Source organism: Corythoichthys intestinalis, chromosome 22, assembly GCF_030265065.1.
Source record: "Corythoichthys intestinalis isolate RoL2023-P3 chromosome 22, ASM3026506v1, whole genome shotgun sequence".
Classification (NCBI taxonomy): Eukaryota; Metazoa; Chordata; class Actinopteri; order Syngnathiformes; family Syngnathidae; genus Corythoichthys; species Corythoichthys intestinalis.
Window position 1 is genome coordinate 12080646 of NC_080416.1, and position 26941 is coordinate 12107586.

The 26941-nt window shown below is 38.5% G+C and overlaps 2 protein-coding genes across 7 annotated transcripts in view; one reads left to right on the plus strand and one right to left on the minus strand.

Annotated features, from left to right (window-relative positions):
- LOC130910306 (inactive phospholipase C-like protein 2) overlaps window positions 1–26139 on the minus strand; it is a 114308-nt gene extending 88169 nt beyond the window's left edge. For 2 of the 3 annotated variants that reach the window (XM_057827487.1, XM_057827489.1), the window contains exon 1: window positions 1197–1395. The gene's annotated coding sequence lies outside the window, so the exon portion shown is untranslated. Of the gene's footprint in view, window positions 1–1196; window positions 1396–26045 lie in introns of those variants that run through there. The other variant, XM_057827488.1, reaches the window with a different exon arrangement.
- The window catches only part of rftn1a (raftlin, lipid raft linker 1a), a 54350-nt gene that overhangs the window by 17597 nt on the left and 9812 nt on the right, over window positions 1–26941 (plus strand). For all 4 annotated transcript variants that reach the window (XR_009061850.1, XM_057827490.1, XM_057827491.1 and 1 more), the window contains exons 3-8: window positions 13218–13401; window positions 19516–19627; window positions 24087–24588; window positions 26260–26463; window positions 26541–26650; window positions 26734–26837. Coding sequence is in view for 3 of the 4 variants with exons in the window: in XM_057827490.1 (XP_057683473.1) it covers window positions 13218–13401; window positions 19516–19627; window positions 24087–24588; window positions 26260–26463; window positions 26541–26650; window positions 26734–26837 (1216 nt within the window). In the remaining variant the exon portion in view is untranslated. The remainder of the gene's footprint in view (window positions 1–13217; window positions 13402–19515; window positions 19628–24086; window positions 24589–26259; window positions 26464–26540; window positions 26651–26733; window positions 26838–26941) is intronic.

The window sequence follows — 26941 nt, forward strand, 5'->3', positions numbered from 1 at the left end:
AACTGATTCCAGTTCACAGCGGAAGCTTGTTTTTCTGTTTATTAGTTGTTTGTAGAATATCCTTGAATGATTTCCTGAGCAATGTAGCGATAATCGTTGCATCGCCATATCGTCCGATCATCGTTATTGTGAGCTTTGTATCGCAAATCGTATCGTGAGGTACTAAGAGGTTCCCAGTCCAAGTCTGCGCTGTGGTGGTGTTGCATGAGTAGCCTTGTCAATACGCTGCATTCTTACATCTTGCACACATTCCACATTTCAACTTTCGAGAAATAAACACAAATTCATGGATTTTGTTTTTGTATGTCGATATGGCTGTGAAATAGGTATTAAGTTCTGGAATTAAAAAATGGTTTTAGTTAGGTCTTTAAAAGTCTTCAATTTAACTTGAGGAAACCTGTAGGAACCCTTTTTTTGTACATTTTTAAAACATTTTTTATTTCACTGTTTTAAATTTTTATTTATTTGACATATATAAAAAAATTTAACATTTTTTTAGTGCCATTGACAATGACACACATCCATTTCTAGCTATCACAATTGATGGCAGCCACTGAGTCAAGATGACTCTACCCACATGGTTATTATGAATTGATTGTGTGTTTTGTGTGCGAGCCTCTCCCTCCATTTACGATAGAAAGAGCAAGAGCACTGAAGGATTCCTGGAGGATTATTTGATTGTTTGTGGAGATTGAGAGACCTCATTCTCAGGAAAGGGATTTATTTGTGTGGGTGTAGGGGGTCGATATAAGCATCCTCATGTCCATCGGTGACATTGGAAAAATACTACGGTCAAGTCCTCACTCTAATTCAATTTAGTTGCCATTAATAATAACATTTGCCTGCCGGCATGACTTGATGACTCTTACGCTGTAATGAAAAACAAATATCGCAGACGCTTCCCCCTATGAGATATGGGACTGTTTATTAAACTAAAGTGGGGTCTTCAGAGGGGAGCTTTAAAGTGCTTTCCACTCAGACTTTTGGATCAGCGAGCATCAGACTGTCTGCATTTGTTTTTTTGTTGTTTTTTTGCTCAGGTTGGAAGCGATTTAACTCACTGGCTGCCATTGACGGCAATATAGAGGCGATCATTCGCTGCTGGCCTCAGTTCAAATGGATTGAACGTCTACCACCGTCAAAGGCAGCTATTGTTAGGATACTAGTACTACGAAACCAAAAGAAAGTCCACTTACTTTTTAGGCGTCAAGCGACGTCACAACAGACTTGACTTCATCCTTTTACAATGAACATAGGGGTCAAATTCTCATTTTCATGCCCCGAGGGACATCCGAATTTAGAGATTCCACTAGTTGAGTGTGACTAAGTCCATCTGAGTCTTACGAGGTCACGGTGACTCAACGTAGAATTCGGCCTGAGGGTCAGACATCTCACATGTTGCCCCCGCCTCACCATAAAGCGCAAATCAAATGCCTTATTACGCTTTTATCATCCAACAGCTGCACCCTATGACACCATCTCGCTTTTAAATGTCATCTTGACTATATAGGGCCAGAGTAAAGACAGTGACCCGAGGAGCAAAGGCAAAAAATGTGATGATGCAGTTACAAAAGCGTGCAAGATCAAGGAGGTTAGTGAGGAGACACAAATGTTTGTCGGGTCTAGTTTGGTTGAGTGGGGAAATGCAGAAAGCGTTTGGTATAGTATAGCTAGGGTTGCCAAATCCCTGAAAGAAAAATAAGAGTCACCTCATTGGTAGAGCCGACCGGCCCGAAAACTGTCATTCTTGAATTATTTTTTGGATGTATTTTACTCAAACCTGAAATAGGTACATACTTGAGTTATTTAAAGGGAATATAAAATATTGCCATTGATGTAAAAATCTCTAATATTTTGTACATGTTCTGACCTACGGAGGGCGCCATGTTTTATGCGCGCAATGGACGCTTGGGGTGATGACGTAGATTGTCACTGTCACTAGACGAACACTGCCGGGTTACTGCAATTCATTCTACGTGGCGAGATGTCCAACTAGGCATGTGCCGGTATGAGATTTTGACGGTTCGATAACCGTTAGCAAAAATACTGTGGTTTCACGCTATCACGGTATTGGAATTATAAATAAATGTGTTATTTTGAAATGTAACAACAAAAAAAACAATCTGGGAAAAACGGGATTTTTTATTTTTCTGAACATATTTGCAAATTAGACCATCAACGTGAGCATAATGTTGAAATAAATAAATAAATTAAAAAACAAATATTTTAAATAAAATTAACATAATAAGACTTAAACCCGCAGCCACAGCTCAAGTAGCTCAACATTATTTAAACCAAGAACAAAAATAATTATTTTCCATAAAAAAGTAAACACTTCTAAATAAAATTGAAAAAATATATACCGTAATTTTCGGACTATAAGACGCTACTTTTTTCTTTCATTTTGAAGTTTATAGTGCAGTGCGGCTTATTTGTTGATTTATTTGGGTTAATAGGTAACACTTTATTTGACAACGGAGTTATAAGACTGTCATAAGACCATCGTAATTATGACATGACAGCATCATGGGCTTTACTGAATGCTTATGACACATGTCATTAAGTGGCATCCGGCAAATTATATCACTAACTCCATTTGTGTCCAGCTTGGATCTTTTACATCCAATCAAAAGTGAGATAATTTGCCGGATAACACTAAATGACATCTGTTATGAGCATTCATTGATGCTCATGATCGTTTCATGTCATAATTATGACAGTCTTATGGCGCCACTGTCATATAAAGTGTTACCAAATACCTTAACTAGCAATTAATGAAACAAGTGGAACAGTAACTGAAGTAATAATTAGCACATGACATGAATTTTGATTGTTATTTACATCCGTTGCGCTGCAGTGCATGCTAGGAGGCATATTGGAAAACAACAGTTTTGACAGCAGGTGGCAGCAGAGGTTCACTGTCTCCCCCAAAGGAGCAGTGATGGCCAAAGGAAGCTTATTGAAGCTTTGCAGCCAATTGGTTCAAAGCTTCATGGTTCAAAGCTTCACCGGTAACACCCTATTTGACAGCGGCATCATATGGCTGTCATCAAACCAAATGAAGCTTCTTGAAGCTTTGCAGCCAATTGATTCAAAGCTTCATGGTGGTTCATTTGGTCTGATGACAGCCGTATGATGCCGCTGTCAAATGAAGCTTCTTGAAGCTTTGCAGCCAATTGGTTCAAAGCTTCATGGTGGTTCATTTGGTCCGATGATAGCCGTATGATGCTGCTGTCAAATAAGGTGTTACCGGTTAATATATTTTGGTGTAAATATCCCATAACACAGTGAGGACAGCTGCGGCTTATAGTCCAATGCGGCTTATCTATTAATAAATGCCGTTTTCGTGCCAAATTTGGTGGGTGGCGGCTTATAGTCTGGTGCGCCTTATAGTGTGAAAATTATGGTACATAAATTTTGCAGGCACTTCAACATTTTAGAGACTTGCTCATTTTCTCCATATTTCTCACTCAGTCCAAGTTAATCCATGTTCACCTTTTCTGGGTTAGGTTTGGAGCGGAGAGGTGAGAGGATGTGTCCACTACTAGTATTAATATTAATTAGTTGAATATTAATGGAGAGCAGGAGTGTGACTCGTATCATATTTACACATTATACTCACACTAACACCCTCTCAACAATGAAAGTCACCAGAGAGAAAAAAAACACAAGTTGTATTATGAAAATGTTAGTTTGAACAGATGTTTACAATGGCGAAAGAATCAAGGTTGCCAACAGTTCTGAATTGTCCGGGACAATCCGCAATATAGGACGTTCCGATTGGTTCCGTTGGTGTCGGCAGCGGCGGTACCAATCGGAACATCCTATATTCCGGGTTGTCCCGCACAATCAGGGACTCCTGGCAAGTACCCTAGTGCGGAAGACTTTATAAAAGTTGGCTAATGGTAGAGAGGAACCCAGTTAGCCGTCTTGGCACGCAAACTAGCCACATTATCTGCCTCGTTAACAAGCTAGTTATGTGACGTCATACTATTCGTTTTACTATCACGAAACACACTGGAGAAAACTCTCGTAGCTGGTGGGGAAATGTAAATGACAGTGTTTACACACCTTCAATTTTATATAAAGTGACGGATGATGATCACGTCAATGATAAATCAAGTTTGAAGTGTCAGTCGCCCCCCACCGGGATTTTGTATTGTCATTGTTCTGTTACCCTATTGGTGAAAAAGCAGGAGAGGCGGGGGAATGCGTTTCCCTGCATATTCTTGCAAAGTACCATACCAGTACTTGCATGCCAGTACCAGTTCGTTCTCCAAATAAGACACTTTTTTCGAGTTTCTTGAAAATACAGGACAAAGCGCGTCCCTTGTTTCTGAATTCGGGACAATTCCGTTTTTCAAGGGACGGTTGGCATAGTGTAGTAAATAACTGTGTAAAGAGGACCAGGAGTGCCAAATTTAAATGATTCAATAATTATGTTTCAGTATTTCTTTTAGTTCAAGAGTCATTGCAATATTTACATTATTTCAGATGTATTTATGATTTGGATTTTTTTACCATATTTTTTTCAATGTTTATCTCATTTTTGTGTATTATTTAAATTTTTGTTCATTTAATCATTTAAATTTTTATTTTTGCATTTCAATATTCATTTGTTTCAAATTACTGTTTTTTTTTTTTTTCTTTAAACATTTTTGATTTTTCAAATTTATTTCAATATATTTTCAATACATTCATTACATTTTTATCCACTTATTTTTTTCTTGACAAATTCTTTAGCAGTTTTTATATATTAATTTCATTTTTTATTTCAACATTATTCAAATTTTATTTTATTCGATTCCTTTTTTTCAATGTTTATTGAACTTTTGTTTCAACATTTCGAGTATTTCAATTTTTGTTTCTCCTAATTAGTTTTTGTATATTCATTAGTTTTCATTCATGTATTTCAATATTATTTATTTACATTTTATTTCTTCTTTCCAAAATTTATTTACAACAGTTTGTATCTACAGTATGTACGTATTTCTTTATCTATCATGCGATCGATGCCACCCCCTCCTACTCAAATTGGATTGGCGCCGTCAATAGCAGCCAATAACTAAATGCAACTCTTTTCTTCAATTTGATAAGATTTAAAATGTCCCATGCCTGCACGCCTGGTATGATGTATGCATCCCACTGATGAAATGTCTCATATTTCAACATTATACATCTGTGTGATCTATCTGGTGGCGACACCCCCGAAAGACAAATCCATCACTCCGAGATATGCGCTCTACCCCGACGCACTTATTCAAGGCGACGTGCTAACGTTTTTCACCGGAGATGATTTAAAGGGACGGCATGGCTGACTTCCTTTTGCGAGAACATCTTTCACGTCTTTGGTCGCGTTCGGCCTTGTCGCTCGGGCTGTTTTTCTCCAAAGCAAAAGCGTTCTCCACACATGCTGACCAACAACCTTCACAGCCCCGCGGCTGCATTCCCTGAGCAGTAGGGAGCTCCCGGCTCCAGGAAGCTGATTGTTTTATAGCCACCGTTTTGGCGCAGATCCTTGCCTGAAACCTCTGCAAGTCATTAGAGGGCAATCTGAATAAAAAGTGAACCTCCAGCAAAGCGAGGATAAGCCTCCAGGGCACTGTGAGCCCTAATCCTCATTCGTCACCTGGCAGGCTTAAAGCTTCCTCTCTCGGAAAAAAAAAAAAAAGCACACTGACTGGCTGCAGTGCCACAATACATACTTTATAGTCATGCACAATATATATTCATATGGAATTATCAAAAAGCTCTAGTCACACACACCTTGATGCTCGTGAAATCGAGGGTAGAAGGTCACAGAAACATGCATGATGGAATAAAAGTCACTACCGGAATTTTATAGATTCTGTCTACACAAATTAATTTAAGATTTTTCTATGCCGCTCCCCCCAAAAAGATTGACTGTATGTTTTCTTTTACCTGTCCTGTTCAGCTTCTTAGACATGGAGAATAGCAAGGGTGTAGGTTTGGTCTCAACATTGGTAGGGATATGTAACAGCATACCCTGCATGTACACTTTTTGCTGGGAACAGGACATTAATGAGACCAAACAGATTGGGTGAATTGGGGTCAGGGCTACATTTCTCACGGATATGAATCTAATTAATTGATAGACTAAATTATCAATGCAAAACAAAATCTCCATTGACTTATATTAACTTTTATGTGTATTGGTTCAGGTGATACAACGTTCAGTTCAAACCTTTGTTTGCAAAAACTACTAAACATTTTGAAGTGAAAGTCCCTTATCAAAAATACAAGGAGCTATCAAAAATAGGTCAAATTCTGGAAGACACTGCAGCACCCCTACACTCAAACTAAACTATTGTAATTAGGGTTCCAATCATGTTTTTTTTCTCCCGATCCGATCCCGATCGTTTTAGTTTGAGAATCTGACGATCCCGATATTTCCCGATCCGATTGCTTTTTTTTGCTCCCGATTCAATTCCAATCATTCCCGATAATTTTTCCCGATCATATACATTTTGGCAATGCATTAAGAAAAAAATGAATAAAACTCGGATGAATATATACATTCAACATACAGTACATAAGTACTGTATTTGTTTATTATGACAATAAATCCTCAAGATGGCATTTACATTATTAACATTCTTTCTGTGAGAGGGATCCACGGATAGAAAGACTTGTGACTTTGTATATTGTGACTAAATATTGCCATCTAGTGTATTTGTTGAGCTTTCAGTAAATGATACTGTAGCCATGCCCAAATGCATGATGAGAAGTGGAACCATGACTGTGCGTAGTGCTACCAATTGATATATCTTCGTTGGGAAATGACATAAGGTGTTAAGAAAAAGATCAATTGCTACCTTGCTTCCCCACATTGTTTCCCATGATATAATTAATCGTAGGGAGAGAGATTGTAAGGCTTTCGCCAATTAAAAAAAAGGTTCCAAAGGCTGCCAAAATTCACTCTACTCATTTTACGCTGCCTTTTATCTCTCTATATAGGTAAAACGGCGCCATTACAGATTGAGCGCGACAATGCGTGAGTGGGTCATGCAGCGCATGCATTAATTGCGTTGAATATTTTAATGTGATACATTTTTTTTCAAATTAATTACTGCCGTTATCGGGATAAATTTGATAACCCTACCTTAAGCCTAAACTAAAGACTCTGGATGAGTGTAACATATTATGTTTGTAACGTTAAATACAATTAGAAAACGATTTAATTAAAAAATATATATTAAAAAAAAGCCATAGCCGATATTTTCTGGGCGATTCCGATACTTTGAAAATGACGTGATCGGACCCGATCAATCGGGATGCCGATCGATCGGGTCCATCTAGGGACATCTCTAATTGTAATATTAAAGTGATTTGGGACAAAAATCAATGAAACTCTGAAGCCACCGCGATGTATTACGGTAATGCACATAATGCAAACAATGATCCAAATGAGGGACGGCTACTTTGATTTAGTTGTTCCTTGTGGGGGCTGGCCTGACTGCAATAGTTTTGCAAGTTAGCAAGTTCACACAGATTAATGCTATCCTAACTCTGATGAAGGTCAGACTTTTATTAGGAAAATTTATTGTTTCCCCCACCTCTTCAACATTGACGCCTTTTTACATTACTTACAGTGGCTTGTGCTGGCCGAAAAAAAACTTCTAATATCCTTCCTCTTCGAAGGGGGTGGAGGAGGAGGCATGTTTGTATTTCTATCAGCGGGGTTGTGTGAGTGTGCATTTGTGTGGCAGGAGGAGGGGTGGTCATCAGCCAATCAAATTTTGGTTTGAGGGGGAAAAATGGACCGGCACATTCAGAAAGTGAAAATGGATAATTGTAAATCTGAACAAAATGAAAAATATTCACTTAATAATGGTAGGGTCTATTCTGTCCTTAAAACATATGGGAAGACAATCTAAATTACCCGTTTAACCCTTTAATGCCTGCAGGCTGCATTATGAAGCAATTGTCAAAGAATCACAAAATTTGAAAAATAAGGTCTTAATGAAACCTTTTTTTTTTTCAAATTTGTAAAAAGAAAAGTCAAAATGCATATGTGTAATAATCCCTCTAATATCTATAACCCTTGCTAACACCTAATTTTTTTCTCATGGAACCTGAAGATGCATGTGTTGACTTGCATCCATTAATTTTTTTCAAAAAGTCAAAATTCTGAATTAGACTTAAAATCATGAAATTTTTGGTGTATCAAATGTGATATACATTTGGCAATATAGGGTTAACTGAGGTCACCATATAATGCAAATAAGGTGGCTTACAAGTTGGTGGGGACAATTTGAGCCTCCTGAAATGTTGGTAGTATTATGTCCCTATCGTCCCTATGCAAACCTACGCCCTTGGAGAATAGGAATCTGAGTGTCCTCATGGTCTGAACAATTTTGATGTATCACATGGGAGTTTTATATACAGTACTCCCAATGTGGTTGTTCATTATGTTTTATTTATCAGGAGAAAGCGAACAGGAAGGGGTCGGGGGGGGGGGGGGGGCGGAAAGGAAGGAAACAGACAGAAGAACAAAAAAAAACAAATACAGTATTACACGCCTATGCTACCGATGAATAGAAGTGGGAACCTATTGGTACCTCTCGATATGATACGATTTCCGATACAAAGCTCACGATAACGATCTCACGATATGTCGACACAATTATCGATACATTGATCAAGAAATCATTCTAGGATACTCTACAAAATTAATGCACTGAAAACAAGCTATCTTTATCCTTCTGCAATTTGAACTGCGAGGGTGGCAGCAAATGAACCCCCCCCACTTCAAACGGGCACCTCCCACTTCAATGGCCATCAGTGGCAGCCAATACCTGGCAATAAGTTAATTTTGGGCCATTTCTGTTCATTACTTGTTGATTTTTAGTCACTTCCTGTTGATTGTGGGGCATTTCAGGGTAACTTCTTGTTGATTTTGGGGCATTTTATGGGTTACTTCCTGTTGATTTTAGGTTACAGAACAGGACGTGATCGAGAATGTCCCGAATAAATAGGCAGTGACTCAAACTTAACAGGAAGTGACCTGCAAATGCCCTAAAACGGACAGAAAATGACCTGTAAATTCCTCGAAAATCGGAAAGAGTGACTGTAAATGCTCTTGTTTCAAATGAACGGACGTTCATTTGCCCTTCCCAATCTTGATAGATTGAGCGTCTTGTACTGTTAATGGCAGCCACAGAGTTAACTAAGACACTTTTATAATGGAAGATTTTGGTAGCAACGTGTTAGTTCCTTATTTATTGATTGTTTTTTTTTTTTTTAAATTGACACCTTTTTAAAACGCTATTTTGATTCTTGGCATGAGCGTATCGATAACCTTTTGGTTATTACCATTTTGAAATTTTGTGACACCCCTACCCTATGCACATAGTGGTGCTATTGTTAGTTACCGTATATTTTGCCGTGGACACTGAGAGGGGGGAGCCTTATAACCGAGGAGAAAGAGGAGGGAAGGGTTTTCTTCTCCCAAAAAATACAGATAATATTAACAGTTTTGCCCTTTTTGGTTTTTATTAAATAAGATTTTCGGAACTAGAAACTGAAATTTCTGGGAAATTTCTGGATTAATTGCGATGGGAGCTTTGCTGTGATAAGTACAGACCTAAGAGTCAATCCCTGTTAATATCAGGTCATTTTCCTGTTGATATTTTGACGTAAATGGCCATCAATGGTATTGACTTACACATGCCTCAATGGAATCCATCAATTGCGTGAAGTTGCATTGGTGTCAATGGCATGGACGTACAAGGCTGTCTAAATGAAAATAATATCTACTGCATCCTTTTTATTAAAATTAAAAACAAAAAATTTAAAAATTTGTATAAATGTGTTCTATTACACACCCCTGTATTTCAGCACAACAAAAAGTGAATAAGTAATGCTTCTATTTTGACGTTAACATTTTAAGAAAAAAATAATAATATAGGATAAACCTCCTTTCTCGTCTCCCACCATAGTCACAGTGAAGCCACTAAAGATATATCATATTTTTTTGGCTTTTGGACTTTTGTCTCTTTACCTCAGTCTTTCTCCACCTTTCATATTATCCCTGTTAAAATATCTCACTTTGTTGATTATTCGTTTAACGCCATCGACAACAATAGACATCCACTTCATTTGACAGTGATTATTTGCTGCCAGTCTCTCCCAGTCAAAATGGATTGAGCGTCTATCACATGACACACACTCAAAATAAATTCCCTCAGCGACAGATGGCCTAAACGCCGCACCCTGATAACTTTAGCGCACCCAAATGAGAAGTTTTACTGAGCTAATGGCGACTAATGACAGGATCTTTGTTCCCACCGCCGCCAAGCAACGTGCTCCCCAGCTGCTAATATAATCGTTACCATGCTGCTCTGGAGACGTGCTCGCAGTTTGGTGGATAAAAGCCTCTGCCGCTTCCAAATATTTGTGCCAAGATGATGATGTGGGTTTTCCTGTTCCTGTTGAGGGACCAATTTGTGTGTACGAGTCATTTTGACATCCCACCTGTATTGTGTGGACATGTTGGCGATGGTGATCTCACACAAACTGAAAATGAGATGGCGAGCATTTTTTCGCATGTGCATGCCTTTTAATTTATTCAGGTTATTTTCTCTTCTCCAGACCAATGCAAATGAGGCTGAATGAGAAGCGTGACAAGCGTTCAGGCGCAAACAAGCCCCCCGTCTTCACTTCTATCCTCTATCGCACACCTGGTTTCACTCGGTGTGGCGGCGCTGATGACAATGTGGCGACCCCAAGAGGGCGACGCTCATAAACATGCTCCTTCGACACGATCCGTAGTCAGGTTTTTGCATACTTGGGGCCCCAGATGAAGCTGGAGTTCGAGTGTAATTGCTTTTCAATTTACCGTGACGAAGCCATGTGTTGATTCTCGACGGGAATGATCTTAATTCCACATGATGCACTTCCACCTATAGGAGCGTAGTTGGGAGTTGTTGGTTTTTTTCACTCTTCATTTTTTGCTTTCCCTTTCTCATCGGAGGAATAAAGGACCAGGGGTGCAAAAATGGAATCGATAAATGCACAATTAAATGTGTCATTAAATGTTAAAATTTCAGTAGCTATTTATTAAATATTTTTACACAGTGGTACCTCTACTTATGAAATTAATTGGTTCTTTAAGTACCGTAATTTTCACACTATAAGGCGCACCTGACTATTAGCCGCCACCCACCAAATGTGACACGAAAACAGCATTTGTTCATAGATAAGCCGCATCAGACTATAGCGGACCGGAATATATATATTTGACAGCAGCATCATACCACTGTCATAAACCAAATGAACCACCATGAAACTTTGCAGCCAATTTTTTCAAACCATAAACTAAATGAACCACCATGAAGCTTTGCAGCCAATTTGTTCAAAGCTTCATGGTGGTTCATTTGGTTTATGACAGTGGCATCATACCACTGTCACAAACCAAATGAACCACTATGAAACTTTGCAGTCAATTTTTTCAAACCACAAACCAAATGAACCACCACGAAGCTTTGCAGCCAATTTGTTCAAAGCTTCATGGTGGTTCATTTGGTTTATGACAGTGGCATCATACCACTGTCACAAACTAAATGAACCACCATGAAACTTTGCAGTCAATTTTTTCAAACCACAAACCAAATGAACCACCACGAAGCTTTGCAGCCAATTTGTTCAAAGCTTCATGGTGGTTCATTTGGTTTATGACAGTGGCATCACACCACTGTCATAAACCAAATGAACCACCATGAAGCTTTGCAGCCAATTTGTTCAAACCATAAACCAAATGAACCACCATGAAGCTTTGCAGCCAATTCGTTCAAAGCTTCATGGTGGTTCATTTCGTTTATGACAGTGGTATAATGCCACTATCAAATAAAGTGTTACTGGTTAATATCTTATGGTGTAAACATCCCATAATACAGCGAGGACAGCTGCGGCTATAGTCCGTTGCGGCTTATCTTTGAGCAAATGCTATTTTCGTGTCACATTTTGTGGGTTGCGGCTAATAGTCAGGTGCGCCTTATAGTGTGAAAATGACAGTACTTACAGAACCAATTAATTTCATAAGTAGAGGTACCACTGTGTAAAAATATTTAAATAAAAAGCTACTAAAATTTTAACATTTAATGACACATTTAATTATGCATTTATCGATTGAACAAATTGGCTGCAAAGCTTCATTGCTTCAAGAAGCTTCATTTGGCCATCACTGCTCCCTTGGGTTAGACAGTCAACCTCTTCTGCCACCTGCTGTCAACACTCTTACTGTCCAACATGCCTCCTAGCATGCATTGCAGCGCTACACATGTAAATAACACTCAAATTCATGTTCTGTGCTAATTATTTCTTCACTTACTGTTCTAATTGTTTCATTCATTGCTAGTTATGGAATTTGGTAACACTTTATTTGACAGTGGCACCTTAAGACTGTCAATAGACAATAATAATTCTGACATGACACTGTCATGAGCATTAATGAATGCTTATAACAGATGTTATTTAGTGTCATCCGGCAAATTATCTTACTTTTGAATGGATGAAAAAGATCCGAGGTGAACATAAATGGAGTTAGTAACATAATTTGCCGGATGACACTTAATGACATCTGTCATAATCATTCAGTAATGCCCGTGATAGTTATGACGGTCTTATGACAGTCTTATGACACCGCTGTCAAATAAAGTGTTACCAAATACCATAACAACCAATTAATACACCAACTGGAACAGTAACAAAATAAATAAATAGCACAGAACATGAATTTGGATTGTTATTTACATTTGTAGCACTGCAATGCATGCAAGGAGAGATGTGTTGCTTATTAACACAAATAAATCAACAAATAAGCCGCACTGGACTATAAACTGCAGGATTCAAAATGAAGGGAAAAAGTAGCGGCTTATAGTAAAAACATGTAACAAATACATGCTATAATTAGATTTTTGCACCATAAGTATAAAATGAGATTTGTTCATAATGTAAAAAACAGTATGAAATTTAATACACTCACGTAAAGCTGTTGGAACACCTCATGTCGAATGAAGAGGATGCTGGTATACACACATAAAGTAGCGGCCCCTCTTAGCCAATTGGATGCCAGGACGTTTATAAGTAGAGGCACCACTGTATTTCAAATTTTGCTGATTTGCCCGTCGAATCTCCCTGCCCTTTCCTCCCACTTTTCTCTCACCCCTTCACTTTTTGTCTATCATCTCCTCCAGAGGTGCCGGTGTCATCCGTGCTGTGCCTGTCTTCCGTCCGGGAACTTCCCATCCAGGTCAGGGAACTCTACGCTCAGGGTTTTGTCCTGGTCTCCGTCCACCCATTCGTGCATCCGTGCGGCCCTCGTCACGCCCATATTCAGAGGCAGCTCCACCGGGCCGTGTTGGTGCGGGAAACTCCGAGGTACGCACATTTAAAAAATGAGTTCATGCAAGAAAAAAATTATTATATTTAATGTAATTAAACCATAATATGGGCTATTATTTAGCAATGAGCCCAAATTGAGGGATGTAACTGATGCAACTTTGTGACTTCATTGATGTGACAAGGAGAAGCTTCATCTCAAGCATAAGAGTCCTCAGCTTACCTTCATCTTTTCATGTCAAATTACAACAGATGAGTCAAGCTTGACAAATGGTCGACTGCAGCTGGCTGCCCTAATTCTTTCACTTTTAACTTTAATTGATACACGGTAGCGTGTGAGCTTGTTTGTGTTGCGTGAGAAGGGATTTGAGGAATGAGTGAGCTATATAGCAGAAACAGATCTCACAGTATATTCGTATATGGAGATGACAACAATAGACAATCATAAATACATTTAAAGAAAATTATTTTATTGCTAACAGTAAACAGTAAATAAGTAAATAATAATTATTATTATTATTATTATGTTTTTAAAAATCCGGTAAAATAAAAAGTAAATTCCCATATAATGTTTTTGTAATAATTGAAAAAAAAATAAAAGGGTTTTTAAAATTAAAAAAGAAAAATATGAAATTACATTCAATGGCTAAGAGCTGGTAAAGATAGTCATGAATGAAATGTTGCAATTATATAAAATATCTTTAAAGTAAAAAAATATAAAATTTGATATAAAAATGTAAGATAAAATTTAAACTTTAAAAAATGTATGTTTATACATATAATATATACATATAATATATATATATATATATATATATTAGGGCTGTCAAAATTATCGTGTTAACGGGCGGTAATTAATTTTTTAAATTTATCACGTTAAAATATTTGACGCAATTAACGCACATGCCCTGCTCAGATTACAATGACAGCACAGTGTCATGTCCACTTGTTACTTGTGTTTTTTGTCTCCCTCTGCTGGCGCTTGGATGCGACTGATTTTATGGGTTTAAGCACCATGAGCATTGTGTAATTATTGACATCAACAATGGCGAGCTACTAGTTTATTTTTTGATTGAAAATTTTACACATTTTATTAAAAGGAAAACATTAAGAGGGGTTTCAATATAAAATTTCTATAACTTGTACTAACATTTATCTTTTAAGAACTACAAGTCTTTCTATCCATGGATCGCTTTAACAGAATGTTAATGTTAATGCCATCTTGTTGATTTATTGTTATAATAAACAAATACAGTACTTATGTACAGTATGTTGAATGTATATATCCGTCTTGTCTTATCTTTCCATTCCAACAATAATTTACAGAAAAATATTGCATAATTTATAGATGGTTTGAATTGCGATTAATTACGATTAATCAATTTTTAAGCTGTGATTAACTCGATGAAACATTTTAATCGTTTGACAGCCCTAATATACAGTATATATATATATACAGTATATATACATTTTTAATAACTCATTGCCCGGCATCAGTGTTGTCAGTGACGCGTTACTGTGATCTGATTACTTTCAGTCATGAGCAATCTAACGCGTTCATTTTTCCAAACCAGTAATCTGATTAAAGTTTGTTTCCTTAGAACCTGTGCTTTACAATTTGTTATTGCCTTACAATGTATGTAGAATGAAGAATACTGTAGTCACGTACGAAGAGCATTTAGAATAGAAATGTTTCTCTTGAGTTTGGGAGTGACGTGTCACGTTTTCTAATCGGAGGACAAAAAAATGGGTCACGTGGATTACCATGCTTTGTAAGTGCTGAGTCTGCAGCGGCCAGCACAAAATAGCCTAGCTATATCGTCAGGACGCAATGAAAGAGGCAGGAGAGACACTACAAACGGGTGCATTTGCTCACTGGAATTAAAGCCATTACTTCACATTTTTGTCCAGTAAAGATGACGAAAATATCAACAACCCAAACTTTGCACTGACTCAAAAAGACTGTCGACCACTAAAAACTTCATATCCAATTCAAGGAACCACTTGGAATCACAGTGCAGCGCTATACAACTCAAAGCACAGCACAGGTAACGAAAGCACGTCTACAGTTTGTAACAAGCCTTTTTGTACATTTCATGGTTACAGTTTGTACCCATAGGCAGAGTTTGACTTTTGTGGGAGGGGCGGCAAAACATGTTGCCTCTTCAATGGGGTTGGGACCATCATATGTATTGCATTGAATGAGGTGTGTCCAAACCTTTGGCCTGTACTTCATCGACTAATTAAACCTCCGCTAATTCGAAGATTAAGCCTTATTTGAAAAAAATTAATTACATGCGATGACATTTTGCTGTTGTCATTCTTATGTTGAGGCAGCAAAGGGAGAACAATTGGTAAAAAGTAACTGATAAATTACTTTTAAAGTAAATAAAGTTACTTTGATAGTATTCTGTAAAGTAACTAGATTACTTTTGAGGCGTAACATACCTGTCAACCCGAGGCCGTTGGCAATCTTACAAATCGTGACGTATGCCCTTACAAATTGGTGACTAATCTTAGAACGTTGTACTGTATATAGCGTGAAATATGAAACAAAAATAAAACTCCAGTTTTTAAAATAATATGAATTTGTTGGTAATATTGTCACATATAACATGGCGCAATAAAATAACAATATCTTCAGCTACATCATGATTACTAAAATTTAATAATAATTGTATGTAGCACTTTAGGCAATTTCTATCATGTCTCGACTTCATGGCACCTTAGCTCGCAATTCAGTTTGACTTGAAGGTAGTTTGTTAGTGTGTCCAATTATAAATAGGTCAATTGATAAAATGAACTTGCCGGGAACATTTCTTTTGCTAATTCTGAGAAGTGATTAGCAATAGTTGCGGGCAAATTGTGTTCGGCAACAAATTGGCAGAATAAAATCTTCGCTTTCGTCACTTTTCATTCTGCAAACTTTATCTTTATGACCAGTGTTGTTAATCTAACTTTTAAAAAGTAATTAATTACAGTTACAAATTACTTCTCCCAAAAAGTAATTGAGTTAGTAACTCAGTTACCTGAATGTAAGAGTAATTAGTTACTTGGCAAAGTAAGTGGTGTTACCTTTCTATTTTTTTTTTTTCACTTTAAAAAAAAAACAAAAAATATAGTAACCTTTGCTATGGTTGGAAGTCATTTAATGTTGTGAATCAACCGCTTAAGTTGTTAAAATTGCTCCCGTTTTTGCATTAGTTCCCCTCTGTCTACTTTCAACGTGTGAAAGTTTTAAAACTGTTTCATCATTTAAAGATAGATTCAAGTCAAGATTTTGCCCATTTAGGAGTATTTTAGATCAAAAGTGACTTAGCTTTGCTAGAAAGGTTCACTACAACAGAGCCTTTCTGAGAAGTCTACTGCTTTAAGATGGCGGCTGTTTACTAACGCCGCCGAGTCTGTCATTTTGCATGTAATTTAGCATGTACAGTTGTGGTCAAAAGTTTACATACACTTGTGAAGAACATAATGTCATGGCTCTCTTGAGTTTCCAGTTATTTCTACAACTCAGATTTTTCTCTGATAGAGTGATTGGAACAGATACTTCTTTGTCACAAAAAACATTCATGAAGTTTGGTTCTTTTATGACTTTATTATGGGTGAACAGAAAAAAAGTGATCAAATCTGCTGGGTCAAAAATATACATACAGCAGCGCTAATATTTGGTAACATGTCCCTTGGCCATTTTCACGTCAATTAGGCGCTTTTGGTAGCCATCCACAAGCTTCTGGCAAGCTTCTGGTTGAATCTTTGACCACTCCTCTTGACAGAATTGGTGCAGTTCAGTTAAATTTGATGGCTTTCTGACATGGACTTGTTTCTTCAGCATTGTCCACAAGTTCTCAATGGGGTTTAAGTCAGGACTTTGGGAAGGCCATTCGAGCCATTCCATTGCCACTTTTGATGTGTGTTTGGGGTCATTGTCCTGTTGGAACACCCAGCTGCGCCCAAGACCCAATCTTCGGGCTGATGACGTTAGGTTATCTTGAAGAATTTGAAGGTAATCCTCCTTCTTCATTATCCCATTTACTCTCTGTAAAGCACCAGTTCCATTGGCAGCAAAACAGCCCCACAGCATAATACTACCACCACCGTGCTTGACGGTAGGCATGGTGTACTTGGGGTTAAAGGCCTCACCTTTTCTCCTCCAAACATATTGCTGGGCATTGTGGCCAAACAGCTCGATTTTTGTTTCGTCTGACCACAGAACTTTCCTCCAGAAGGTCTTATCTTTGTCCATGTGATCAGCAGCAAACTTCAGTCGAGCCTTAAGGTGCCGCTTTTGGAGCAAGGGCTTCCTTCTTGCACGGCAGCCTCTCAGTCCATGGAGATGCAAAACATGCTTGACTGTGGACACTGACACCTGTGTTCCAGCAGCTTCTAATTCTTGGCAGATCTGCTTTTTGGTGATTCTCGGTTGAATCTTCCCCCTCCTGACCAATTTTCTCTCAGCAGCAGGTGATAGCTTGCGTTTTCTTCTGATCGTGGCAGTGACAAAACAGTGCCATGCACTTTATACTTACAAACAACTGTTTGCACTGTTGCTCTTGGGACCTGCAGCTGCTTTGAAATGGCTCCAAGTGACTTTCCTGACTTGTTCAAGTCAATGATTGTTCAAGTCAATAATCACTAACAAGAAATTGCTAATTCGTGTTGCTGTATGTATATTTTTGACCCAGCAGATTTGATCACTTTTTCTGTTAACCCATACTAAAGTCATAAAAGAACCAAACTTCATGAATGTTTTTTGTGACAAAGAAGTATCTGTTCCAATCACTCTATCGGAGAAAAATCAGAGTTGTAGAAGTAACTGGAAACTCAAGAGAGCCATGACATTATGTTCTTCACAAGTGTATGTAAACTTTTGACCACAACTGTAGTATATGCATGTGATATCTAGGCGTAGATTGTAAACTGTCGCCTACAGTCAGGAAATATTGGAGCCATCTAGCCTAGCATTCTGTTTGCTACAGAGTCACAACAAACACTCTCTGACTCTCTCTGAGTCTGACTTTTCTCGCGTCATTTAACCAACTTAGTAACGCATAGTAACGCACATTGTCTCATTGCCGAAACGGTGACAAAATCGGAACGGAGAGAAAAAAAAACGTAAGGTACGAAAAACGTACAGATTTTGAACGTACGGCGTACACATTTAAAAATCAGTGCTCACTTGTACAGATTACGCCGAAACCGTACAACTTGACAGGTATGGGCGTAATCAGTAATTAAATTACTTTTTCAAGTAATCTGTGACAACACAGCCCGGCATTTAAAACGCGAGAGGTCCATTTCATTTAAACTGGGAACACATCTACCGCAGCCAATGAGTTTATTTAAAAACAAACAAAACATAAAAAAGTAGGAAATGCCATAATTACACAGGAAAAGGACGACGGGTGTCGTTTTTGTGACGGTCCAGCAAGTGCCCGGCACCTGTCTCCGTGGAGATAGCTGATTACATCATCAGCCGTCACCAGCGGGGCGCTGAAATCATGAAACCATCTCTTCACACTCTTTCATCCCCTTCTACATTGATGATGAACACCCCCCGCTCTTTCTTTTGTCCCCCTCCATCTTTTTTTTTTCATACTACGGCCTTTTATCTCCACATCACCGCCGGCCCCTTTCATATGAAAAAAAAAACTGTAAAAATGAAGGCGAGCGAGGAAAAAAAATGACAGATCAACTGTTTGAAATCGAGCCGGGAATGTCACTCGCGCCTCGGAGCGCATGATATTACCTCGGCCTTCTCCCTGACCTCATTCCAAATATGAAGAGGCATATTTCAAAACTCCTTTTCTTATTATTATTTTCTTTTATCATCACATCTTGCAGTAGGAGCTGAATTTCAACTTTTTTTTTTTTTTTTTTTACTGTAGCAGGGAACAATCAACCACTTCCTACCAAAACGGACATGATTTTTCTGCTGTGATCATTGCGGTTGAGTGATGATGAGCAAAAAGTCTGCCACGGCCAATAAAGCGGTGCACACATTCAAAGTGTAATGGAAGTGGGTAATAGCAGCCAAAGGAGGCCGATTGGGCTAATGTTCAAACAGCACGCTCTTATTTTATGCTTCAGTAGAACAGAATTGAGTTGAATTTCCTGCCAATTTATGAGTGATTTTTGTTTCTCCGTTTGCAGTTGGGAGAAAAACCAGGACAAGAGATGGTGGAGACGAGGTTTGGAGACGGACGTGTGCGCGGCGGGTCAGCAGGCGGCTGACCCAGAGGTCATTCAGAGCTACGTCAAGAGGGTGAGTCAAAAGTGTTTTAACAAGAATGATGTTCTTCTTTGTGGTTCACTGTCAATTTCTTGAAGCTATCACTTTGCTGTTTAACTCATTCAGTTCCATTGGGCTAAGCGAATGATCTAGCTCTCTCAATTAAAATGGATTGGACGTCTCTTGATATCAATGGCACGGAGTGAGATAACGGAGCGGAATGTTAAAGTGCCTGTAAAGTTGAATCATATTCGGTTCCGTATGTTGTGTGTTGGTCTGTATGTTGGTTTTCAAGATAACACAAAAACGAATATAGGGAATGTTATCAGTGGAGTTGTTCAATAGTGACTTTTTCACTGATAACAGATATCCTGATATTGTCCAACTCCTAAAATCCTATATCGATATATGCGATTGTGGACTTAACATGTTATGGCTAATTGTATTTCGATGCCCCATAGAATACTTTAATAATGATGAATGTAACAGCTTTAAGCTTTTCCAAATAAACATTTTGTGGATAATAAGAGAACAACCTCAACTAAAGTTATGGAAAAAGTGCTTATATTGCACCACTATATTGTTGAACTCAAAATAGCGCAAAGAGTTGTTTATTGGGATTAGCTGTAAATGCAAATTGCCAGTAAGGCAATACCATATGCATATTGGCCCAAAACCGCCAATGAAAAACAGATGTCAATATTATCAAATGCTTTTAACGACTGATATTATCCCCTACCCGATAATAATGGGCAACCTTAGTTATTAGAGGTGTTTAAAAAAATAGTTTCTGAGATATTCTGTATCAATCCTTACTCGTGTGGTTTTGGTGGAAATAAACAATTCAGTGGCTGCAATTCTACTACCGTCCAGTAGTTGGCAGCGCGTAGCAGCATTGCCTTGCAGTCTGCTGAAGTAACAACATTAGGCTAATCCGAATAGAGATTTGTGTATGTTACTCTCTAGTGGTTGGCAGCCATTATTGGGTTGTTTACAAAAATATAGCAGCCCAGCATTAGTCAATATAAACAGTAAGATTAGCTGCTGCTGGATGTGTGCTGCAGGCAGCACACCTCAGCAATGGCGGATGGGGTACTTCAGGTCGTTTTGCTCAGATTAGTCCTCTTATAAGTCTGACATTCAAGCTCATTTTGTCTTTTACTGCAAAAACGAAGGTGTGGAGTATTTAGAATCGTGCATTTAAGCAGGATTTGACAAAACCAAGTTTGCATTAAAAAAGAGAAAATGTTATAATGAAAGCCATTTGGTGTTCAAATATAAAGCAAAAACATTTTTACTTGAGTGCTGGATGAGGTTTCATGAATAAATTGCAAACAATTTATGTAAAAGCTTTGCATAAAAGTTACATTCATATAGTACTGCAACGATTAATCGATTAACTCGAGTAATTCAATTAGAAAAAAGATTTGAATTGAATTTTGCTGTTAACTCATTCACTCCCAGCCATTTTCACCGGAGCAAGGCCCTTCGCTCCCGGCCGTTTTACTGGATTTTGACTGATTTTGCAAGGCCCACAGAAAATTCTGTTCTATTGCTATATAAACATGGAACCCACCAAAAAAAAGATTAGACTCTCTTCTTTCAGCAGAAAAAAAGTATGTCCATATCTTTTTCCATTCTTTAGAAATCAGCATTAGAAAATAGCTTAGTTTGAGCAATTTTCCAATTTTTGATGAAAAAATGGAGAAAATTAGCTTTTTGTAAACGCATACATTTCAAACAAAACTTTGACTTTTTTTTGCTTTAGTTACATCCCAAACATCTGAATAATGTTTTCCTTTTACAAAATAACATAAACAACCAGACAAATAGAGCTTTTGATAGCAAAGTAACTATTTATTCACACATAACTACCGCTAAGTGAGAGATAACGCTTGGTGGTCGCGACAGCGGGTTAAACTTTTCTCTCATTGCCGCCTGTCTCGTAAAGATGGATTTTTTTTTAGTCTTTCTTTTGTGGTGACCACTTCCTCATTCGCCTGGGGAACTTGTGTTCCTGGGGGGGAACTGGTTTGGCCCTGCGCGTTTCCATGCGGGACACTGGAGGCTGCGGAGCGGGCTCTGCCGGCGAGCAGCACGGTCACAACTACGCTGTACTGGTTGAATTGGGTTGTGGGGTCTCACAAAATGCGCTACTGCCCTCCAGTGGCTTTTATTGCTTTAAAATGGGTTTTGAGCTTTGTGCATTCTATCTAAGATACATGAGAACCTGTAGATGCCGATTGTGGAAAAAAACCCCGCAAAAGACGTATAAATACGTTATTGGGACACTAAAGCAATTAGAAATGGAACATATTTACACATTTTTGGGAGCAAATAAGTTAATTTGGCGTTGCAATGGTTTGTTTTGAAAGTGCATTTAGTTTTATTGATTTGGGCGGATACACCGCACTCTAGCGGCGACAGTGAATATGACAGTCATTTCACATGGGTGAATCCAGCTGCTCCCTGTTAAGACCAATAAGCTAAGTTTCTGTTTGAGCTAATGTTTTTTAATGCATTAATAATTTTCTTTATAGGTATGTTTAGCCGTTTTTTGTGGGAATATGTGTTTTAACCAATTCTTAAGAGCATTGAGGAAAGAAAAAAAAAAAAAGGTAACATTTTATATCATTTAAGCTAGCGGACTTTTGCTATGTCAGTTAGCCAGTTGTTCTTATCTTGTCCTCATTTATTTATTTTGTTGTACTGTTTGAGGTTCAACTCAGGTATTTTAATTTTTGATGTTCCTTGTCCGAATATTCGAACTAACTAGTTCATCAATTAATCAACTCGAAAGTAACCGATAGCTGCAGCCCTACATTCATGTTTTATGTCGATTTTGATTAGGTTTTTTTTCCAAATATCGCAATAATCGTCTTCAAGTGCAGTATCAGGATTAATCGGGATCGAGTCGTAACCTGTGAATCGTAATACGAATAGTATCACCGAATATGAGGCAATACAAACCCCCACTAGTTATCACGATATGTAGGTTTGCAATATGAAACGGAAGCAATAATTACATTTTGAGGTAATGAGGTCAAAGTTCACAAGGTCAGGAAAAGAATTTCAAACAATATTTGTCACCTGAGTGCCTTTGAATTTGAAAGTCTGCTCATCTGAGTGCTCGTCTACTTTCCGAATGTTTTAGAAATTACATGAACCTATGCATTGCAGGGTTTCCCCCATAAAACAAGTTGAAAACAGGTTGAGAAGCCCACCCATGACCCACCATGTTTTGGGGGGGGGGGGAATTTTAAAGGGAAAGACAACAACTTTATCATGTCCATCCTAGCAGAAATAATCTTTTTAATAAACAGCGATCATTCGCTGCCAGTCAAAACGGATGGGACGTCCATCGCCGTCAATGGATCGAAACATTATTGCCATTGTTACAAACGTATGCAAACCCCCCAACATCATAAAAATTGTTCCTCAGCTCAACAATGGGAAATGAAAATGTGCTCTTTTGCCTAGATTTGCATCTGAACGCCCAAAGAGCGCACACAAAAGGAAACCTGATTGGATGGAAAATGCACATCACGGCGTCTAATGTGATCCGCTCCAGCGGCGTGATATGAATAGCCAATCAGATGAGAGAAGCAGGAGGCTTCCAGATAAGCATCCACACTGATTGTGCGCGCGTGTGTGTTCAATTTTGTCATCCTCGCCAGCCCTCCCACTCTCAATCTGTCGTACACTTTTTACGCTCGTGTGCGTTTTTTTCCTGTTGTGGGATCGGATGACGCGTGTGACACGGGAGGACGTGGCTCATTATTGGGAGTTTGCCGTCTAATTTTTCTCCCGTCGAGACTGTCAGGCGAAATATCGAGTGACAAACGCAAACACGCACTTGCGCGCACGTGGATGGCCACGGATGAGCTCCTTTTGTCATTTGAATATTTGATCTTTGCCCATGATTAGCATGCTTCTAATTCAGCAACTCTGCATTTGTAAGGGGGGAAATGAGGCTCTCATGTATAAAAGGTGGATGACTGATGTCTTTTATATTGACAGTGGATGGATAAATGTGTTAAATTATGTGATATGTATGGAAAATATGTGTATGAATATAATATCAAAGAGGGAGTAGTGCTTTGTGGTGATTTAAATGAATGATTTTACATTTTTACCTGTGCCAGTAGGTTTAGTGTTTCTGTATGTCCATGTTCAAGATAACTCAAGAACGAATAAAGGGATTGTTATCAGACTTGCAGGATATGTTTGTAATATGAAACGGAAGAAGTCATTAAATTTTGGGTTGATGAGGTCACGGAGGTCAGAAAATAAATTTTACGGTGGTACTTTTAGGATGGCCGAGATTCCAAAAAAATCACATTCAATCACACTCAAAATGTTCACAATTACAAACTCTGGATAGTTTTACAAAGAGTAAGCTTGTGCGTGTGTAGCCAAGTAACCGTTAAAAACATGATTTAGAGACCGTAAATAGCTTTCATGATCGTTTACTGTTATTATTTTCCTGCAGATCCAGGATGTATCAGAACAAGGCGTGATGTTTGTGGGCTTCCTCCAACAACCAGGAGGGGCGCCCTTTTTCACCGCCAACTGGGACCAGGATGATTTATCCTCCTTGCACTCTAGCCCCTCCCCCATACATCGGCATCAACCCAGCGCTAAACCCAGTCCGACGGATCCATCAGAACTACGCCGTAACGACAGCATCTCCTCTGAAGCTCCGCAGATAGATCACGAAAGCGTAGAAGACACTAATGTTGACTATTCACAAACCAACCAAGAAGGTTCTAATGAGCGACTTCCGAATTTACCCAGAGGGGAGCCTGAAGCAGCAAACCGGCGTGAAAGTCAGCAGCGTAGCCTGCCAGAACTTAGAGAATCCCCAGAGAGGCACTCCCATCTTTTAAGTCAGCGAAATGGATCAGGCCCAGACCTGACTTCGAATAACAACCACATTTGCCTGAAAAACACAGAGACGAAGAAGGTGGAACCTTTGGCGCCAGCACAGGCCCGTGAGTAATATTAACTCATTGACTGTCATTGAAGGCGATAGACGTCCAATCTATTTGTTCATTCGTTGCCACCCTCCCAATACAAATGGATTGAATTTTTTGAGCGCCTTGAAAGGTGGAAAAGCGCTATATAAGTGTAACACCATTTACCATTTAAAAAGTTTTAATTAACTCATAGAATTCACTATCAGTTGAAGGGAAACTGGTCGCTGACCTGCTCCTTTGGGGGCCTGTTTTCAAAAACTTAAGATTTAGATACAGTGGGGCTAATAAGTATTTGGTCAACCACTAATTGTGCAAGTTCTCCCACTTGAAAATATTAGAGAGGCCTGTAATTGTCAACATGGTTAAACCTCAACCATGAGAGACAGAATGTGATGGGGGGGGGGACAGAAAATCACATTGTTTGATTTTTAAAATAATTTATTTGCAAATCATGGTGGAAAATAAGTATTTGGTCAATACCAAAAGTTCATCTCAATGCTTTGTTATGTACCCTTTGTTGGCAATAACGGAGGCCAAAGTTTTCTGTAACTCTTCGCAGGCTTTTCACACACTGTTGCTGGTATTTTGGCCCATTCCTCCATGCAGATCTCCTCTAGAGCAGTGATGTTTTGGGGCTGTCGTTGGGCAACACGGACTTTCAACTCCCTCCGCAGATTTTCTATGGGGTTGAGATCTGGAGACTGGCTAGGCCACTCCAGGACCTTGAAATGCTTCTTACGATAAAATTCTATAAAATTACTATAAAATTCTCAGATTTTGCGCTAGATGCACAAAAATCACCAAATGCTTAGATAATCACATATTTTTTCAGGATAAATAACAATATTTAACATATAAAAGAAGTTTTTGCCTGAAATAGCGACCTAAATGTTTTTTATTTAGTGCAATTTTGACTCAGGTTTTCAAAAACTAATAAATCACTCAGTTTTCATGTCATGAACTTAATACTAGAGGAAAGCATGCAGAATCAATCATCTTAATTTTATTCAATAAAAGCAAATTTTGCATTTTTCTATATACAATCACAATTCATTTAGGTTAAATTCCGACGTCACTGTTGCCTCAGCACGTCTTGCCGTAAACACGTAAAAGCCGAATTTTTTTTGTCATGGACACAGAAATGTCTAAATTACAATTTTTTGCCAAAAAATGGGCATTTGGTCGAAAATTATCTGATTATTTGAATGTAAAGTTACGCTATTGTGTAAATCCAACATGGCGACCAAAACAAAGAGCTTTTAATTTGAAAATACTTGTAAATAACTGCGTAAATCCCCAATTTTCTATAGTTATGAACTTAAACAGTCTAGATTCTTGGTTAAAAGCGAAAAACCGAGCAGTTATCATTAATTTTACGTAGTTTAGAAGCTAATGTTACGCTCATTTTTTCCATTCATTTAATTTTTTTCACATTTCAAAGCATGCATGGTGGTATTTTATATAATAATTACCTTGAATCTTCAACCAAATCACTCTTGAGACACTCCTGCCTGCTTGTATCCACTAAAACTTTCATCATGTTTCCATGTGTTTGAGTTTATCAAAGGGAAAGATCACACGACGCCCTACCTGCTACATGATTCGAGGTCTATCATTGTCAATGGCACTGAAAGAGTTGAAGTGGGAGCCTTTCTAAACTAATGTAATCTCCGTGTTCACTTGTAGGACTCCAGCTGTTCGCCTTATACAATTCGACAGGAGAAGTCAACACGTCTTTGAGGTTCTACTCGCTCAGAGTGCCTTTACGGGTTCAAAAGGAGGCGGGGCTTGTTACAGATGTCGATGGGGATTGGCTGGACCACATGACTCAGCATTTTACCAACGGAGCTCGTCTGATTGACGGATTTTTTCACCTCAAAGATGAAAACGGTAGGCACGTTTTCGCAGAGTATATGCTGTGGTAGTTAGTAAATAAAAATAAATTTAAAAAATGTTTCTTTCTCCAGAAAATGGCATTTCATCCGTAGACAGTGTGTTCATTTTCCACAACTCGACAGAAGAGAACACGTGCACCTCCTATGACGCCATCGTGGTGGAACAGTGGACGGTCATCAATGTGAGAGCATTCATGGTTCTTCTTCTCTGATTCATTACAAGTAGAAGATTTCATGGAAAACGCCGTGTGTTTGTGACAATCAGGGTGTGATGGTGAAGGCGGACTATGTCCCGCTGCTGCAATCTTTGGCTCCTTACGGATGGAGGCTCATGTGCGTGTTGCCTACACCCATTGTCAAAAGCAACAGGTACAGATGCTACTCCAGCAGTCAATTAGGACAAATGAAATAACACATATATTACCTGATTTAGGGCTGATTTAGTTTGATGTGTGGGATATGGATATCAGTTT